General features: G+C 39.5%; 1 protein-coding gene across 8 annotated transcripts in view; it reads left to right on the top strand.

Moving 5' to 3' along the window:
* The first annotated feature begins 7,103 nt into the window (after window positions 1-7,103).
* Window positions 7,104-18,506, top strand: part of CUNH8orf34 (chromosome unknown C8orf34 homolog) — a 538,401-nt gene continuing 526,998 nt past the window's right edge. For all 8 annotated transcript variants that reach the window (XM_021165867.3, XM_021165882.3, XM_021165875.3 and 5 more), the window contains exon 1: window positions 7,104-7,628. In XM_021165867.3, the coding sequence (XP_021021526.1) occupies window positions 7,560-7,628 (69 nt within the window). In that variant the 5' untranslated portion in view covers window positions 7,104-7,559. The remainder of the gene's footprint in view (window positions 7,629-18,506) is intronic.

Below are 18,506 nucleotides of genomic sequence, written 5' to 3' on the forward strand. Positions count from 1 at the left end.
AGAAAAGAAGTAAAGCAAGTTACATAAAAGTGTTTATGTGTCTTATTTTACTCCAATTAAAATCACCCCATATATGAGCAACTCTCTCTACACTGATGTGTCTTTGCCTCTTTCTGGCTTCAGTTCCTGGAGTTCCAGAACTGCCCATTTAAGCTAATGCAAGGCCATTTGACTCCATTTTGCTTTTAAATATATTCTGCTCACCAAATACAAGTTCTTTTAGGGACGCATTTATAATTCCATGGTGTGTATTATAAAAATACATTTTTTTCTATAACAAAAATTCTTATTCCAAGAGAAGCTTGGAAACTACAAAATTTAACAATTATGGTAAATTCTTAAAATAACTTCTTTACTGAGATAAGTTTCACACATCAAACCATTCACATAGTTAAAATGCAGAATAGAAAAGTTTTAGCACATTCATAAAGATATATGCAAACATTCACACAATGAATGTTAGGCCATTTTTGTCACCCCAGAAAGAAACTTCAGGCATTCCTCCCCCTCTTTCTCCCCGACCCTTCCTATTGCCTTCCAGACTCCCTGTATCCTATTCTCCCCTAGGCAGCAGCCATTAACCTACTTTCTTTCTCTGTAGACTTAATAGTATCGATATTTCCTATGAAAGGAACATAGAGGATATGGTATTTCTTCTACTGATTAAACTATTTTCAATATTCATCCTTAATTCATATTGATGCACAGCAATGTTCAACTTCATGACTAAAGAATACTACATCATACAGATATACATTTTATTTTTCATCCATGGTAGGTATTTGGGCATTTAGATTATTTCTACCTACGGAATGTAACTTTGTTTATTTGCCCATGCAAGTGTTTGTACACATTTGTGGGTGTGTCTGTGCATGTGTGCAGAGGTCAGAAGAGTGTATCAGGTGTACCTACCTATGTGAATGTGTGTTCGTGTGTGCAGAGGCTGGAAGATTGTATCAGGTGTTTTCTTTCATCACTCTCTGCTTAGTTCTTTGAAACCAGTGCTTATCTGTCCACTGGGCTGGACTCCAGCAAGTCTCAATTGTCCTCCTGTCTCTACCTCTCACAGATCTGAGGTTACAGGTATTTGTGAGGAATACCTCAATTGCTGATTGTTAAATTAGATGCTCGGATCCAACCTAGAAAAAAATACGGATGTGCAAATGTCTCTGTAGTACGTATTAGAGCTATTTAGGTACATGCTAGGAATGCTGGTATATGCAGGGTTATAGGGCAGGTCTACTTTTAGTTTTTTTGAGAGACCTTCATACAGTGTCTGGACTAATTTACATTCTTACCATCAATGAGCAAGGGTGTCTTTATACACATCAGTGTCTGCTACTCTTGATGACAACCATTTTGACTGGGATGAGAGGGAATCTCAGTGTGGATTCAATATCCATTTTTCTTATGGCTGGAGATGTTGATTTTCTCCTGTCTTGGGTCTATTGGCCGTTTGTATTTTATGTTTTGAAATGTCATTTTATTACTACAATGTGATTTTCCATTTCATTTCTTGACTAATTACATTGGTCAGTATTTCCAATACAAGGTTGTACTGAAGTATTGAATTGTTCATTTTAGTCTGAACTATCCTAAATTTCATTTTTCATGTGGTTAATAGTGAAGTGATAAATAAAATTTCCTTTTTCATGGGGACAATAGAGAAGGAATGGTGTGTGGTACACCATGCTATAGAAACCATAGAAACTGAGAAGAACTCAGAGGACAGGGATACACGGTGACCATTAGCAACAGAATGGAACACAAACCAGGGCTCCATATCCTCTTCTGGGATCCACAAGATATATTTAGACTAGTCCTAGCTTGATACACAGTCTTAGGAATTAGCTGCCTGGATGCTTTGTTACATGTAGAAAGAGGACTCTTTTTAGAATTGATACTGCCATATGCAGAATTGTCATCTTTAAGACAGTTTTAGATAGATAAAGCTTTGGCTGGAGAAATATCTTCATTTAAAAATATCAAAGTTTTGTTAGTGTTTTTAGAATAACTTATGAACACCAAAATAAAAAATTTACCACTATCAGATGTTAGCTGAGCTCCAACATAAAAGAGAATATATTGTTTTAAATAAGTTCAGGGAACTTACACTTTTCTATCTCCAAAATGAACATCTAAATGTATTAGCTTGATGCAATGACTTCAATTTCGTCTGGTTACTTTGTTTTTCCTCTCTTTTCATTGTGAACATCAATATGTATATTTAGTCTACTCAATTATAAATCTCCAGATTGTCCTCGGTGTCTCAATGGTAAAATAGAAATCATTTTAGACTCTGACATTAAGACAAATAAGAAGGGTAGGGCATTTATTTTCTGATTAGATAGACTTCACTTACCTTTAAAAATGCAGGAAGGAAGGAAGAAAAACAGATGTTGTATGAAATAACTTCCTGCAGTCAGCAGTTATGTTCACCAAATATTCTTTGGCAACCATATTTTTAAGAGCTTGACAGTTAAGAATACTGTGTTTCTAAAAATAGCAAAAATCTTCCCCCAAAAGTTGGTTCATCACAACCCTACAATAGGAATAATGATATATTTATTGTTACATTAGAAGGTGAGGCTTCTGGACCTACTTGCCCAGATCTGAGAGTTGATATGTTCTGGAACTAGGATTCAACAGTACAGAAGTTTCCTCTGTGTTCTGTGTGATTGTCAGCCCACTGCTTTTACAATGGTGACTCAGGAAAGACTCATGCTCATGGAAAGTTGATTTTGCAGATGGGGTCCAATCCATAATGGTTCTACTTGCCAGTGTTTGACTTATATAGTGGTGGGCATGTGTATAGAAACCATAATTTAGATGGTGAATTTGGATCTTTTCTATGGCAAACAGCATGTGCTATAGTCTTCTGTCCTGATATTAGCAGTAGCAGCTTCCAGTAGGCCATATGATCACAAGTAAAAAGATATTCTTCAAATGGTTCATGACTTAATAAGTAAGCCTGTTCTACAGTTATTGCCATAAATTAAAGACTTTAAGATGGAGTTTGCTTATGAGCACACATATTAAAAATTAAATATTAAAATCTAATATTTAAATGTGAAAATTAGAGATGGAATTCCACTGGCTAATAATGGAAGGCATGGCTGTGTAAAACCACAGAGTCATTGTAGTTCTGAATTCCATGGTACCATTCAATCTGAGTTACTAGCCACTAAGAGCAGTTAGTGTGAATGTGATTGGTTGGGTGTTTTTGAAAATCATGAGAGACAGTGTGTTCATTTAGCATAGGGTCAACAATTGTCTTCGTCTTGAAATTCATTATCAAAATAACCCCTGGCATAAACAAACTCAAACCAAAGGGAAATGAAGCATTTATGACATTGGTTGGCAGGGCTATGAGTGTTTCAGACACCAGGGAGGTTCAAACACACATTCTGTTACTTGCTAGCTTTTACTCTGGATAAGCTATTTGCTGGGTGTCTCCACTTTTTCATCTGGAAAAGATGAAATTGAAAGCACTGTCTTCTTGACGTTATCTCCAGTATGAAATGCATTGGTTCAGTGGAGAAATTGCTGTGACTGTGCTCAGATGGTAGATGTGGCATTTGTACCTGTTCAGGCAGAAAGGAAGGGAACTGTCTGTGCTCCCTTCCCTTGCATGGGCAGAGTGCGCAAAGCCACTGTGTTCTTTGGGAAGGTACTTGTGGCTGCTTATAAATAGACAAGGCAAAAGTCATCGAGGAAAGGGAGGACTATGCTTCAGGGCTCAAGAGTCTTCTCTATTCAAGACACCTGTTCAGACTGTCTTTGCTGCCTGACCTCTATGTTGAATGAATCAATTTCAAGAGGTCATGTTGCTAGTGGATGTGAGGTGGGTCAACTGGACTTCGCCACTGCTCTGTCTTTCATTGAAAATCATTTGTTTAAGGAGCTGTGCAAGGTGTCTTACAAATGGAGTTATACAAGGGCTTTAGCACATTCTATAAATCGGATTCTGTGTATTTGTAAATTATGCTGACAGGCACTCCTAGAGCACAATGAGGTCAAAATAGTCTCACTAAAAAATGGCCAAGACTGGAGAAAGGATACCAAGGTAACATGTCAGAGAAAGCTTGTAAAATTCAGTCTGAGACCAGGATTAAATTTCAAACAATCTCTTAAAACTATGTGTTATTATATTTAATTATGTTTATGTGCATCTTCCAGAAGGATCAAATTATCCAGGGGCTAGAGTTACAGGGCTTTGTGAATAGTCTGACAGTGATGCTAGGAAACAGACTCTTCTCTGAGGAAGAACAGCCTATAGTCTTAACAGTTGAGCCATTTCTCCAGCCCTCTAATCAACCATAAAGGTTATAGGTGATCAAAATTATTAAGATGTAGAGTCATAGGGTTCCAAAGACACAGTTATAAAGAACTTACTATATAAAATATTGCATATTGTAAATATAAGGAAATTAATAATATACAATTCATGGTTTTAAATAGTTCTCAGCTTTAGAGGCTTTGGCCTCTATGTAAGCAATCGACCAAATGAAATAAAACAGACTATAAATACCATGAATAGGGAGAAAGTTTAGCCTAGTGGACTGAACCAATCTACTAAAATTTAACTCATTCATTATCATTACGGAGTGCTACATTCTTAGATAGAGCCCTCTCCACGGGGAATGCGAATATTTATAAGCTCCATTTCTACACTATATGATATAAATGGGCTCCATTTGAGAATGAGGTAGTGTGAATTAAAACACAGAGCAACCTATTTTATATAGGTGGCTTGAACAAGTACCTGACATCTCTTAACTTTATACCAGAACTCCGTGATATTCTAATTTCCTTCTCCTATCTCATTTGACACACATTTAATCGACAGATTCCTTCTTAGGCATGTCTTCATAAAATGCCATTCTTTTCATGCTAGACTCCAGCCATAACTCTAGCTGTCACAATTTTATAGAATGCCTAACCCAAATAATCACTTCCCACGAGACATGCCACTGCTCAGCCAGACATTTACTACCGTAGTAAGATGGGTGCTGATTATTTTTATTACTGCATGTGATGCTCATCTATGTTCACCCCTGTTTCTCCAGTGCAAGCCTGTGGCAGGCCTATGTACTGCTACATGCTAGATTTTAATGTTGAAGCTTGATACTTTATCCCCAAATCTCACTCCTCCAGTCTCAGCAAAGAAACCAACCTTTTAATCTTCCAACACTTTGTATGGATACTATGTCCTTTGTTAAGTATTCACTGAAGACACCAGACTCAACAATCCTCACAACATCCCTCCAGAAAATTGTGGCCACACTATGCCTCTTTACTCTTGTATTAGTACACCATCATCTGTGTAGGTGTCAACTACTTCCACAGGACTGAAAGCCACCAGACAAGGGTGGAGCTTTATGCCTCTACAGTTACAGACTTAATGTTATGTCTACAATGGAGAAGTTGGGGGGGGGGGAAACCCACACACTTCCAGTAGCAATGGTGTCAGATTTTTTAAGAAATGGAACAACCATGCTTTCTGAGGTAGAGATTGCATTGAAGTAGTGGAGTGGCTTTGGAAATGTCTCAGTCATGTAAGTTTGGGATACTTAGAGATGTAGCACCCTTACTTAAAATATCATTATGGGTCTTCTTTAATGTTGCCAGACTAAGTTTTATCTTTTCTGGCCAATAAAATTGATGCAGAACTCCTGGGTTTACTGAAGACTTAGTAATTATATTAATTAATAGATTTGAAGAAAGATCTTCCTCATATCTCTTAGAGGAAGAAGATGTATTTTGATAAAGGCCTGTCCTGATCTTTTAGTACAATGTGGAATTTAAAATACTTGGGTATTTAGGTGACTCACTGGGCTTCACACCAACTCTACAACATATTTAATGTATATTCAGTATCTCCGGATCTTATGAAAAAGTATATAAGTAAGTGTAGTTTTGAACTGTTACAGGAAATACGCGACAGACCAGGGCTCCTCACTGTTTGTTACTCCCACCTGTACCTGGTGGGTCATGAGGCTGATTGTAAAAGTAACAGCTCTGACATCTTTCCACCCCAAATCTTGTCTGCTTTGAGTTTTCAATAGTGGCTAATAGCCTAACTCCTCTAGTAGATTTCGTGTATGTGAATTATTAAAGGCAATTATTATAATACTTCCTGGAACAATCCATTCTCATCTTAACTATTGCACATTGCTTAGATAATTTAAAATGGAGAGAAAAAGCTTGGACAGATACAGGTCACAGAAACCTGAACACAGTGCAGAAAAAGAAAAAAATCTATACTGTCACAGTTGGTTTTAAAGAAACCGGTGCCTATTATTGTAGAGACAACCAACAGTTTTAGTATAAACGTTCTGACTTGGCAGTACACAATGGTTTAGAACTAGACAACTCATCTTTGGGGTTTTAGTGCTTTATATCGTTGTTCTTTTTTTTTTTTTTTTTTTTTTTGTTTTTTGTTTTTTTTTTATGCGAAGAACTCTACACAGAACCTTGTGATAACTGCAGATCTTAACCTTGAAAAGTCCTCTCATAATAAGAAGGTATGAGATAAAGTTGATGTGCTTCTGAAGTATATAGAGGAATAACTGTTGGGTGGGAGCTCGGAGCCCCTGAGCCCTAGCCAGAGGTGTATCAGACAGAGCTGAAGGTGTAGGCAGAACAGTAAACTTGGAAGCAGAGAGAGCTGGCTTGCTTTTGTTTCATGTCCCTGCCAAATGCCTAAGGGTTGCTTCCAGCCTTTGGGTGTCTGTACTTCGGGAATTTTCAATCAGTTCTCAGGCAGCAACGCCGGTTGTGGCTGACTTGCTCAAGGCCAAGATAGATATATCTGTTCCTTTCTTTTTTTTCTTTTTTAACATAAGCAACTTTGTTTTCGCGGCAAAACCCACCCATAGTTCTCATCTCCGGCTTTTTCTCAACCCAGGCTAGTGAAGGCAGAGCGCTTGGCCAGGAGAAGATCAAGCTGAGTGGTTTGGAACTGCGGTTGTAGCTGCCAAGGAGTAGCCAACAAGCACCAGATTTATGTGCACTTTGAAAGAAGCACCTTTACCATTGGCTTTTTGAGCGGCTCTGTCGCTAGGGAGCGAGCACCGCCTCGGGGAGCAGCTTGGGTGCTGGTTCCTGGCAGCCAGGAGCTGGGCGCACACCGTGGCGCGCTCTGGGCGGTTCCGCGCGCTGTCGCCCCTGCGGCCCGCGCTGTCCCCCGCTCGGCTCGCGGAGGCGCTGCACAGACACTCGCCTTCGGCCACCGGCTCCTGCTGCTGCTGCCGCCCAGAGGACAGACTAGCCTCTGCCCGCGATTTCGCCTCGGCGGCGGCGCTGCGGAAAGCGGAGAGCGGGTGGGCGCGAGCTGCAGGATGCGATGTAGTTCTCTCCTTGCCTTGGAGTTGTCTGAGTTGGTAGAGCCTCGCCCGGGTTCCCTGAGCCCTGTTCCCTTCGGGCTCGCTGCTAACGGAGTTGCTAGCCATCGCTGTGCCAGAAAGCTCAGGCTCGGAGCTCCTGCCCTGGGGTAGAGTAGGGCTGTCCCCAGCCGAGGCGCATTGTCTTCTCTCTGCTGACCCATCTGTTTTCTCATGGCATCTCGTCAACAAACCCGAATCCAGGCTTACCTGGAGAAAAACAAGATCGGTCCACTGTTTGAGGTAAGGAGCCCTGGTGGGGAATGGTCCCGCTCTCTTTGAAGGTGGTGGTGGTGGTACAGGAAAAAAAAAAAAAAAATCAGAATTTTCTTAAGCAAAGGTAGGGGGCTGAGCAAATGCGCGGGAGAGGGAGGACTGTCCCACTAGGTGTTCTGGAACTGGCGGCCCTGCTGGCACTTGGCCAGTTACCTAGACACTGACAGGTGAGCTCTGGTGGGCCTAACTTCAGCCTAACAGGACAATTGGAGCCATCTGACTGTCTTGCATCTAGTAGCCGTATAGCATGACTTAGACAGGGTGAGACAGGTAATCCAGGTGTACATCTTCACACACACACATACACACACACACACACACACACACACACACACACACACACACACACTCCCCGAGAATTCACACTATCTTGCATGTTGAATTTTCTTCTTTTAAATATGGGCAGTAGTAGAACCTGAAAAGGTGGAGGGGTTGCCCGGTTGGGAAAAAAAAATATGTTAAAGCTGGTCCAGTGGCTGAAACTAGAACCCTTTGCACTGTTCTAAGAGATGGAAAGGAGCAGAGAAGGCTTTTAGGAAAATATGCCTGTTTTCTGAGAACAGTCTTGAGATGTTTTCCTTCGCCTTCAAATAATTAATGACAAGAACACAGTGAAGAAAAAAGCTAAGCAAGAGGGAAAATGTGACCTAGGGGCAGAAAGCAGGCACCACCTAAGTGCTAAGTGTCAGCAGGTTGTCAGGGTGCTGACCCCAGGCTGAGGAATTGTGGAGTGCCAGGTACTCAAGTGGCCAGGCTCACCTGGGATGCCTGAGGTTCCGCAGTCTGCATTCTTCCTATAGAAAGTCTATCCTATGACTTCCTCCCAGCACATACCTGAAAAAGCAGCTTCCTATTTCTTAGGCTGAAGAGCTAGGGAGAAAGAGGAAGAGGATGCATCAGTGATCTGAAAACAGAGCAGCTTCTTGGGGACTAGAGCAGCAGAGATATGCATCCCATCGGGGTGGGGTGCAACTAATGCCTCTGCTTGAAAGAGCTCATGGGGGGCACAAAAAGGTCTTTTTCCCTGGGAAGAACAGGTTTCCAATAACTAAGCTTTTGCAAGTATTCCTTCCCAGTCTTAACTTAATGGTAAAATTTGGAAAAGTTGGAGAATTGTTTCAACGAAAATTCTGTTAAAGGGGTCACAAGTCTTGGGGGGGTCTCTTAATTTTTAGTTTGTTTCAAAATGTTAGCAAAGGAAATTTTGCTTCTGCTAAGTCCTTACCTGAGGCATGTGAGCCATCAGCAGCCTTTCTCATCCCTGGTACAATGATTATACATTACACAGCCTCACATCAGGAAAGGTAGACGCACACCAACCAACCGTATATGAATTGCATCAAAATAATAAATTGGAGGCATTTTGACTGCATCTGTTGGCTTAATTCCTGGAATATAAAGCACAATTAGCCAAGGAAAAAATAAGTGAATTGCTTTTAATAGATCCCCTTCTCACTCAACTTATTTTAGAATTCTTTCCAAGTGACAATAATGGAATTAACTTTCTCCATAGTTAGGAAATGAGCTGAGTTTGATATTGATCAGCAGTCTCCTCCCCTGTAATGCTCAGCAGCTAATCTCCCTCTGAAGAGTTTTAAGTGACTAAGAAAATTGCTTCACGAAAGCTTTAGATCTCCTCACCCAAACCAACAAAATTCTATGCTTTGTATTTCACTCAATGATGCACATTACGTAATCCCCATTAGCTTGGATGGAAGTGATAAGTAGTTCTAAGGGCTGATGTGCACTTTCCATAACTGAAGGGAGAAAAGCAGAAGTGCTAGTATTTGGGCAGTGACTATGATAGAGCTTGGCTCTGAGAGTGGAATTGACCAATGATAGCCATTTGGGAACTCATGCAAATTTGTAGTCTTTCTCCTCAAGTTAGAGTCAATGCGGAAGTCAGATGTAGTAGCCCTCACCTGCTGTGCTAGCACCTGTTGGGCTGGAGTAAGATAATCACCAGTCTCCAGTTCAGTCTGAGCTACAGAGTGAATTAGAAAATAGTCTGAGCTATAGAGAAATACACGTCACAAAGACAACAAACCCAAACTATCAATCAAACAAACAAAACCAGCCCAGAAGTATCATCTATGACATGGATATTGGTGATATAAAAATTCTGTGACTCAGTGATTCTCAACACTAACTTGGAAGCTCAGTGGAAGACCCCACCCCCACTCCCTGGTCTGGAAGAGAAGATTACTGCAATAGATTGCTCCTATTCTTAGACCATATTTTAAGAAAAGAAAATTCAAGCTAAAAATTCCTTTTAAGAAAGTAGAATTTAAAATAGGCAGCTGCCATGATTATCACTCCCCACTGTGTTGGATGGAGACCCAAGGGTTAGTGATACAGGTTTCGTCAGTGGTTAAAGTGTTCATTGAGAGTATGTCCCACTGTGTGCTTTGTATGGGAGGAATATTTGGATCCCCCATTTTTCAAAATAGTGAAACACTTTAAAGGGAGCTTATTAAAGTTACTTAAAGAATGTCAAGTAGGAAAGATAACCTCCTCTCTAGGATTGAGAATGGCTGGATATGAGGCCATGGCTGAGCTGGTTAGAACTTCCTATACAGGCCATGTCAGGCTCACAGAGATCCACCTGCCTCTGCCTCCCAAATGCTGGCAAGTTAAAAGCATGTATCGCTATACCAAGCTTAACTTTAAAAAAAAGTCATAAAATGTAAGTACATAGTTTCTCTCTTAGTTATAAACTTTATCACTAATACTGTGTCATTAGTGATGCTTAAAAATTGCTTTGTACACCACAGTCAAAATAGACTGAAACTGACTTTGATTTCAGGTGATCTAGGAACATACCTTTAAGTACAAATAAAAATAGTTTGAAGCATTACAAAACCATGCCTAAAAATCATTGCATAAGAGTCCTGGGTGATGGCATTTCAAAAGAGTACAAACACACATAAGATGAAAATGTCTCGCACTCCACAAACTCTGAGGTTTATGTAGCGTGTAATAATTTCGGTTTCCCTTTGGCTTATTAAAGGCAGGCAAGAAGAGCTGAGCCTCGGCATTTGGATATAGGAGTATTTCTCAGAGCTGGGATACAGCAGACGTATGACTTTGACCGCTTTAAAATTTACATCTAACTTCTTAAGTGGCAGGGTATAAAATGGTTCCTGTTCCACCACAGTGGAGTCGTTTTATAACATTCGTAAAAATGTGAGCTGTGAAAACAGGAGTGGTGTCAAACTCCAAGGCCAGAAAGTGAATAGCTTAAAAAAGTTCAGCACTTGAATTATCTGGCAAATACCTGCTTAGAGAATTAAAGTGACCCCCTTGTCTTTAGTAGAAATCATTTGACTTAGTTCACAAGAGATTATATGGTGTAGATCATCAAAATTTCTCATTTTTCATACAAAGAGGTATGTAATTTCTTAGATTTTTTTATTCGTGTTAACTATACAGAGTAATTATTAATAGACTACTGGTTGGAAAAATCCTCACAGTAGCATGTATATTGATTCTGCCCTCACACAATAGTGTGACATCCTGAACTACTTCAAAGCAGAATAGTGTTGACTCTGGTGTATTTTCACAAACTTTAAGTGTATGTGTATGCTGACCCTGTATCCAGCCCAACTCACTATATCCTTCAAATGTGGCTTAATGCTCTCCAAGTAGAATAGAGTCACGTTCTTATCATGTTTGTGGCTCAGTGTTGTACGACTCACATAGCCTAAATTTGTATGAGCTAATTTGCTGCATCCAGGGTGAGCTGGACACATGGACAGACCTGGGGCATCCCCAGACAAATCTAGACACATTATGCTTCAGTGGCACTTGCTCATCTCTTCTACCTATACATCTGGAAGCTTAAACTTCAATCTGCTTCCATCCTTCCCTAGCTCATGAGTATCCTTTGCTCCTTTGCATTATAGGATGAAAAGACTATATCCTTTGCTCTCATTAAGGAGTGTTCCTGGATTTGATGGTAATACACAGGTGTGATTGGCATGCTCTAAATAGGGTAAGGAGGAATGCTAGTCACTCTAGACTCAAGAGCTAAGCTCCATGCCTACCTTATTCTGATAGATTAATGTAAAAAACGTAATTGTAGTAAAATGCTTTCTGGGAAGAGGTAATAAAAAATACTACCTTGTTATTCAGAAACTCTTCATGTTAATGATAAGCCAATACATTTTTGGAGTAACTTTTTTTTTTTGTTTATTTTGGTTTTTCGAGACAGGGTTTCTCTGTGTAGCTTTGGCTGTCCTGGAACTCACTTTGTAGACCAGTCTGGCCTTGAACTCAGAAATCTGCCTGCCTCTGCCTCCCAAGTGCTGGGATCAAAGGTGTGCACCACCACACCCAGCTGGAGGAACTCTTGTCCGAGATTTTTACCCAGTTCTTGAAGTTATAAGGACTTTTCTTGTTTCTAAATAGATATTGCTCTTTATAATCCTGGGGCAGTTAAAGTTAAAGATGAGGAAAAGCATTTATTTTAATCAAGTTTTCAAGAGTCAAAGTTAACACATTTCTATTGATTTAACATCAAAATAATCTTTTAAAACGGACATGCTTTAGATTAATGCCCATTAATTTTCATCTCTACCTTGTTATGTCTTATTTTCAAATAGTTTGTAAGGAAATAAAGTAACTCCAGAAGGAAATAGTGCTGAGGATGCAGCCCAGTGAGAAAGCAGTTGACTTTCATATACAAGGTCTGGACTTAATCGTGAGCACTTCTACTAACAAAACAGAAAAAAAAAGAGCATCAAACCAACCAATCTACAATGAGATCAACCGTCTATAATGAGATCTGATGCCCTCTTCTGTCTAATGTTCTCTTCTATCACAGTACTAATATACATAAATAAACAAATCTTTTTAAAAAAAAGATACTCATGAGAGCCAGTTTTCTCACTAATGAAGACAGTGATCACAGATCAAAAGCAGAGAAAAGTTTGGATGTTAGAACTGAGTTACAAGTACCATGTAATCTCATGTCTTTCAGGAACAGGTATAGGTTTCACTCATGTTAAGGTGTTTGAACCACATTTAGATCTCTGCTCTGTTTACTGTGAGAAACTAGGAATAACAGCACCTGAGTAGCAATGAGCATATTTGGTACATTGATGGTGGTATCTACCTATCTTTCCCTACTAGAATAATTAAGTATTGTTAAAGGAATGGCTGACTTCAGGTTTGTATAAGATGAATGAACTCAGAGCATCTTACACCTGATGTTTAAAGGGTGGTGATGCTGTCACAAGGACAGAGAAGCCAGTTTGAGGTGGTTCGTAAACCAGAGTCACCTGAAACTCAAAATATAGAATTAAGCTAAAAGTTTATCATACTGGATAAAATACAACATTTGATTCCAATAAGATTTAATGGAATACAGAATGTGATCCTTGGAAGAGGAGAAAGGTTAAATAATAGAATGTCTGTTAGTAACATTCAAAGGAGTAAGAGACTGGGAAAATTGCTACTTCATAATCCAGACAAGAAAAAAGCAACCACTGCTTAACTGGTGAGATGAAGTCGGATGGAAGGTAAGATGTGACATATTCCCAAGGCATTTTCCCAGGAAATATTTAGCAATTTTAAGTGGGAAGATAATCTTCCAGTATAGAAGCCTAGCAATGTTTCTTTCAGCAATGTTTCTAACCAGCTGCCAGGGGTCTTGTTCACTCTGTAGATTGAAACCATGGATAGGAGGGATGAATCTTTTCAAGGGTTGGTCTTAGTCAGTGACAAGTGTTACACTTACAATGTCTATGGTGTCTGTGCCCATTGGCCCTACATGTTTTACAGTTGCCTGGAACTCTTCTAGTGACCCAAGACTACCATTTCTTTGGCTCACCAGAATGTTCTATTTGTCGTCAGCCTCAGCTTTCTAGCCTTTCTATTTCTCCTTTCCGCCTTGCTCCAACACTGTCCACTGTCTCAAAATGCTTACCTTTCTTCTCATTATCGGTCAGCGAGCTAGCTTCCTGCTTTTCTATTTCAGCTTGCAGACCACACTGCTGTAGATATGGGGCTCAGTACTTAGAACAAGACTTAGAGTCTGCAATATGAATTTTCAGCGGTGGAAGCTGGGGACCTATTGAGCACATAAGAAGCTCTAAGAATACAGACTTTCTCCAGTTCTAGGTTGACACTAGAAGCAATCACATATAAAGAGGGTCTATACAATACCATGTTCTGGCTCTCTCTCAAAATAAAAACAAAACAAACAATAAACTCCAAAACAAAATGTAGGGAGGTAGAGAATATATTGGAGGAGTGTTTGTGGGGGGAAGAAATATGATCCAAATATAGTGTATAAAATATTTTAATAGAAAAATAATAATGAAGTCCAAATCCACGTTTTAGGATGGGGCACTGTACTTTCCCATCTCTCTCTATCTAAGCACACAATACCATCACTATATAAAAGAAAAGGGTTCTATGCACTAATTAAACCATATTTATAAGGAATCATGTATTTTGCTTAATAGATCACTGAAGAGAATGAAGACAAGTGAGGAGAGGTAGAAAGCTATAGAGGGGCACAGGAAGCTTTACTTCTTCATATACAGCACATTCCTGGCTTCTTGGCGTAGAAAGATCTGTTGCCTGGATGATTTCCTTCCGTCTTTAGTGTGTCGAAGGCCAGAATCCTCTTAGACACAGAATGTGTCTCTTCTGCAGACAGGCAGTTAGCAGCAGCACATGTTGTCTCTCCTTTAACTGTGAAGATGATGGCAGTCTTGCCACCTCTGTAGCCTGGTCAGTCAATCATTCCTCAGTTGGTGCCTCTGCCACTCCAATGCCTCTGCTGTCTCTGCTGTTGGACTTTTGTGTTACCAGTTCACCTAATACTTTGAAAAGTAGGCAAGGGAAGGGCATTTGCAAGAAAACTTTTATTGCAACACAGAGGGAGGCAGTGCAGGAGATATCTGACCACATACTAAGCCTGAGTTCCCTGCTCATACAGCTAGAGAAGGTTATTAGAACCAACTGCATCACATTGTGCATGGATATAAAGGGTTGTGTTTGCACCATGCACAACGTACCTCACACACAAATGGAAGTTTATGCTTACATAATCAGAGCCTTGCCTACATAGCATTAGCACCAGCAGTCTGTCAAAGACAGAAAATTTTGAAGTTCCCTAGAGTTCAGGAAGGCTTGTAATGACCCAAAACTTCCCTAGTTGAGATTGTACATTCAAGATGCTAGGCCATCAGCTGTGATCATTGCACGGTTTCCCCAAGGAACCATATAATATTTAAAATGGCAGTGATTAAGTAAATAAGGATCCTCCTCCTGGCTGTTATTAACAGTCCTTTTGCTCAAGGCAACCTGGGAGAATCAAACAACTGCTAATTGAGAAGTCATATAGTCCATCCCTAAACATCGTTCCTAATTTTTGGAAAATAAATGTCAGGAGAGATTGGAATAGAATCAACTCACAAGGGGAGTGGTAGTTCAGTGGGTAAAGGCACCTGTTGACAATCTCATTTTTCAAAGCTGGATTTCCTAGACTCACTTGGAGATAGAGCCAGTTCCCATAAGTTGTTCATAGACCTCCACATGTGTGCCTTGTTGCACACACAGAAGTGTATTTACACAAACATAAATAAATATCAAAAAAGAACATAACCTCATACTGACACTAATAACCATTTTAATAGATAGATTTGTTGGGTAATGAGAGAGAGAGAAAGAAGGAGAGAGAGGAAGGGGTAGGGGGGACAGACAGACAGAGAGAGAGGAGGGGGCTTTTCACTTGTCTCACCCAAGTATAACATCGTGTGCCACTTAGAGGACAGGACTGAATCCACACAACATTGCTTCTGCACTAATTTAAATTGTGTATAACTAATAGGAGTATTCAAAGATAACTATTAAACCTAATGGGGCACAGTTTATAATGTGACTTTCTTAGAGTCTTCAAAATGTCAAGGCTTCAGACTGAAATACATGAAGACTAAATATGGAATATGACTTTAGAGGCAGTAGTCCTGCCATGGAGGAGTGTGCTGGGGAAGCATTGAGGTGAAGGACATAGGCAATCTTTTCTATTCATATATTTTTTCTATAAATGTGAAATTGTTTCATAATAAAAATATGAAAATAAAAATGTAAGGAAATAAGCATTTAGAAAACAATTTATCTCAGTTTTTATGAAACAAATCAGATGCATTTAGTTTAGACTTTGATCACTATTTATAGGACTATTTGTGCAATAAATAATAAGGAAAGGAAATGAGTAAAGAAAGTGTATAATTAAAATACTGCTGAAATACCTTTTAGAAATCAAGGAATCAAATGCCTAAGTGTGATGGGGATAAGAAAAAGCTTAGGTTGAATCTTCATCTCTCTTTCATTTGAGTGGTGGCATGGTTGATAAACATGTAGTCAAGCCACAGAGTCAATGTTGACTTGCACAGTCTCATGTGTCTGTCACAGAATACGTGACTTGAGCCTGGGGTATGCACAAGGGGCAGAGTCATTTTTCCGTTTCACAGTTCACCTAAAGGCTGCACAATCCTCTATCCCTTTCCTCAGCACATTATGGAGAACTGCCTTCTGCATTGTCAACCTCCTGCTGGCTGCGGTAAGAAGCTTTTGATAGAGGTCTTACTCTATAGCACACACATACAATTCTTATATTGAAACTCTGTGATCAGAGGGCAAATTCCCAATTACAAAGTAGATAATCTAAAAAAAAAAATGTAGCTAACTTGATGATGCAGCTCATTTAGTAGAGTGTTTGCCCCAAATGCACAGACTCTGCGTCTGCTCAGTCAAACCATATGATCTGGGCATAGTGGTGGACATCTGTAATTCCAGTGCTTAGTAAGTAGATGAAGGAGGATCAGCTCAAAGTGGTTCTTGAGCAAATAGTGCTCTCAGTGCCAGCTTGCAATATATTAGATATTACCTAAAACCAAACAAACATACAGGGTGCAAATTACTGGAAAGAATCAGACTTTTTGGAATTTATTCCATTAAATATAATGCATTATACATTGTGATATGTTCTAATACATATATATGCTAACATATATAATGTTTTATAATATACATTATTATATATCATGTGTATCATAAATATATATATATTTATTTATAAACATTGGGTGAATTTGGGGTTTGAAAATTTGTTTAAATATATTATAATTTAAAATTACTCTTTTGAGATTAGGTTATTTCACATAAATTTTCAGATCTATCCATTTCCTTGCAATTTCCAAAGTTTCATTTTCTTGTGGCTGAATCAAAGTGTACTGTGTGTGACTGTTTTATGGTCCATTCATCAGCTAATGCACTTCTGGGATGATCCCATTACCTTGCTGCTGTGAATAGAGCTGCAATCAACATGGATAGGCCAGTGTCTCTGTAGAGGTTTTCAAGTCTTGTGGGTGTATGGGTATATTAATGTAGTTCAGTGTGGCAGTTTCATATGTGAGTACTGGCTTTCAAGGTATATACATGCATGTATTTGAGTATATGAGTGTGTGTGGACCTGTGTGTGTGTGTGTGTGTTTAAATATAAGTCATGACATTAGAAAGAAGACTACTAGTAGAGAAAATGTGTTAAGGAAGTGGGGAAGGGCAATAGGACACATATGGCCTTAAAGTGGAAGGAAGCTATTGGCTGGGAAGTCAAAGCATAAAGAAAATCAGGGAGACAAAGAAGCTAGGGGCAGGAACATCAACAATAAACTCTGCTTAAAATACCACAATGAAATCTTTCTATACTACTTTAAACAATAAAATATTGGTCAACAACAGAACTCTTAACATTATGAGTATTTAAACATTAATGTACTTCAGTGTGACAGTTCAAAACATATATACAATATATAATAATCAAATTTAATTTTTTCTGTAAACCTGTTCTTCACCATTCCAATCTTTGATATTGAATTGAATGCAGAGACCCCAATGGAGGAGTCAGGGCAAGGACTGAAGGATCTGAAGGGGTTTGCAACCCCATAGGAAGAACAATGTCAACCAACCAGTTCCACCAAAGCTTCCAGCGACTAAACCACCAACCACAGAGTACACATGGGGGGACCTATGGCTACAGCTGGATATGGAACAGATGATGGCCTTATCTGGCATCAATAGGAGGGGAGGTCCTTGGTCCTGTGGAGGCTTGATGCCCTAGTGTAGGGGGATGCCAGGGCAGGGAGGTGGGAGTCAGTTGGTGGGTTGGGGAGCAACCTCATACAGGCAGAGTATGGGAGAGGGGGATGGATAGGGGTCTGAGGTCACAATATTCTTGATGTTAAGATATGTTTCTTGGAAGCAGCAGAGGACAGAGCCTGTTTTTACACTCATTTCTTTAGTCTGTTTCCTTTTTATTGGGAAATTAAGATCATTGCTGTTGAGAGATATCCATGACTAGAGACTGTTGATTCCTGCTATTTTTCTGTTGGAACAGATGCTGCTGCTTCTGCTGCTGCTGGTGGTGATGGTGGTTGGTTGTATGTAGTGTGTGTGTGAGTGTGTGTGCTTCCCTTCTGTTAATTTTGCTGGTGTGGGATTATTTATCCCCCCTCTTTTGATTTTGATTCTCTTAGATTATTTATGCCCTGTGTTTTCCTGGGTGTAGTTAACCTCCTTAGGTTGAAGTTCTCTTTCTATAAAGCTGGATTTGTAGATGTATATTGCTTAAATTTGGTTTTATAGTGGAATTTCTTGCTTTCTCCATCTATGGTGTTTGAAAATTTTGCTGGCTATAGTAATCTGGTTTGGTGTCGGTGGTTTCAGAGTCTATGGCACATCTGTCTAGGTCCTTCTGTCTTTAAATGTCTCTGTTGAGAATTAAGGTGCAATTCTAGTTACTCTGTCTTGATATTTTACTTGATCTTTTCT

Source organism: Mus caroli, unplaced genomic scaffold (assembly GCF_978045245.1).
Source record: "Mus caroli unplaced genomic scaffold, Mus_caroli_1 scaffold_1, whole genome shotgun sequence".
In the NCBI taxonomy this organism is placed as follows: domain Eukaryota; kingdom Metazoa; phylum Chordata; class Mammalia; order Rodentia; family Muridae; genus Mus; species Mus caroli.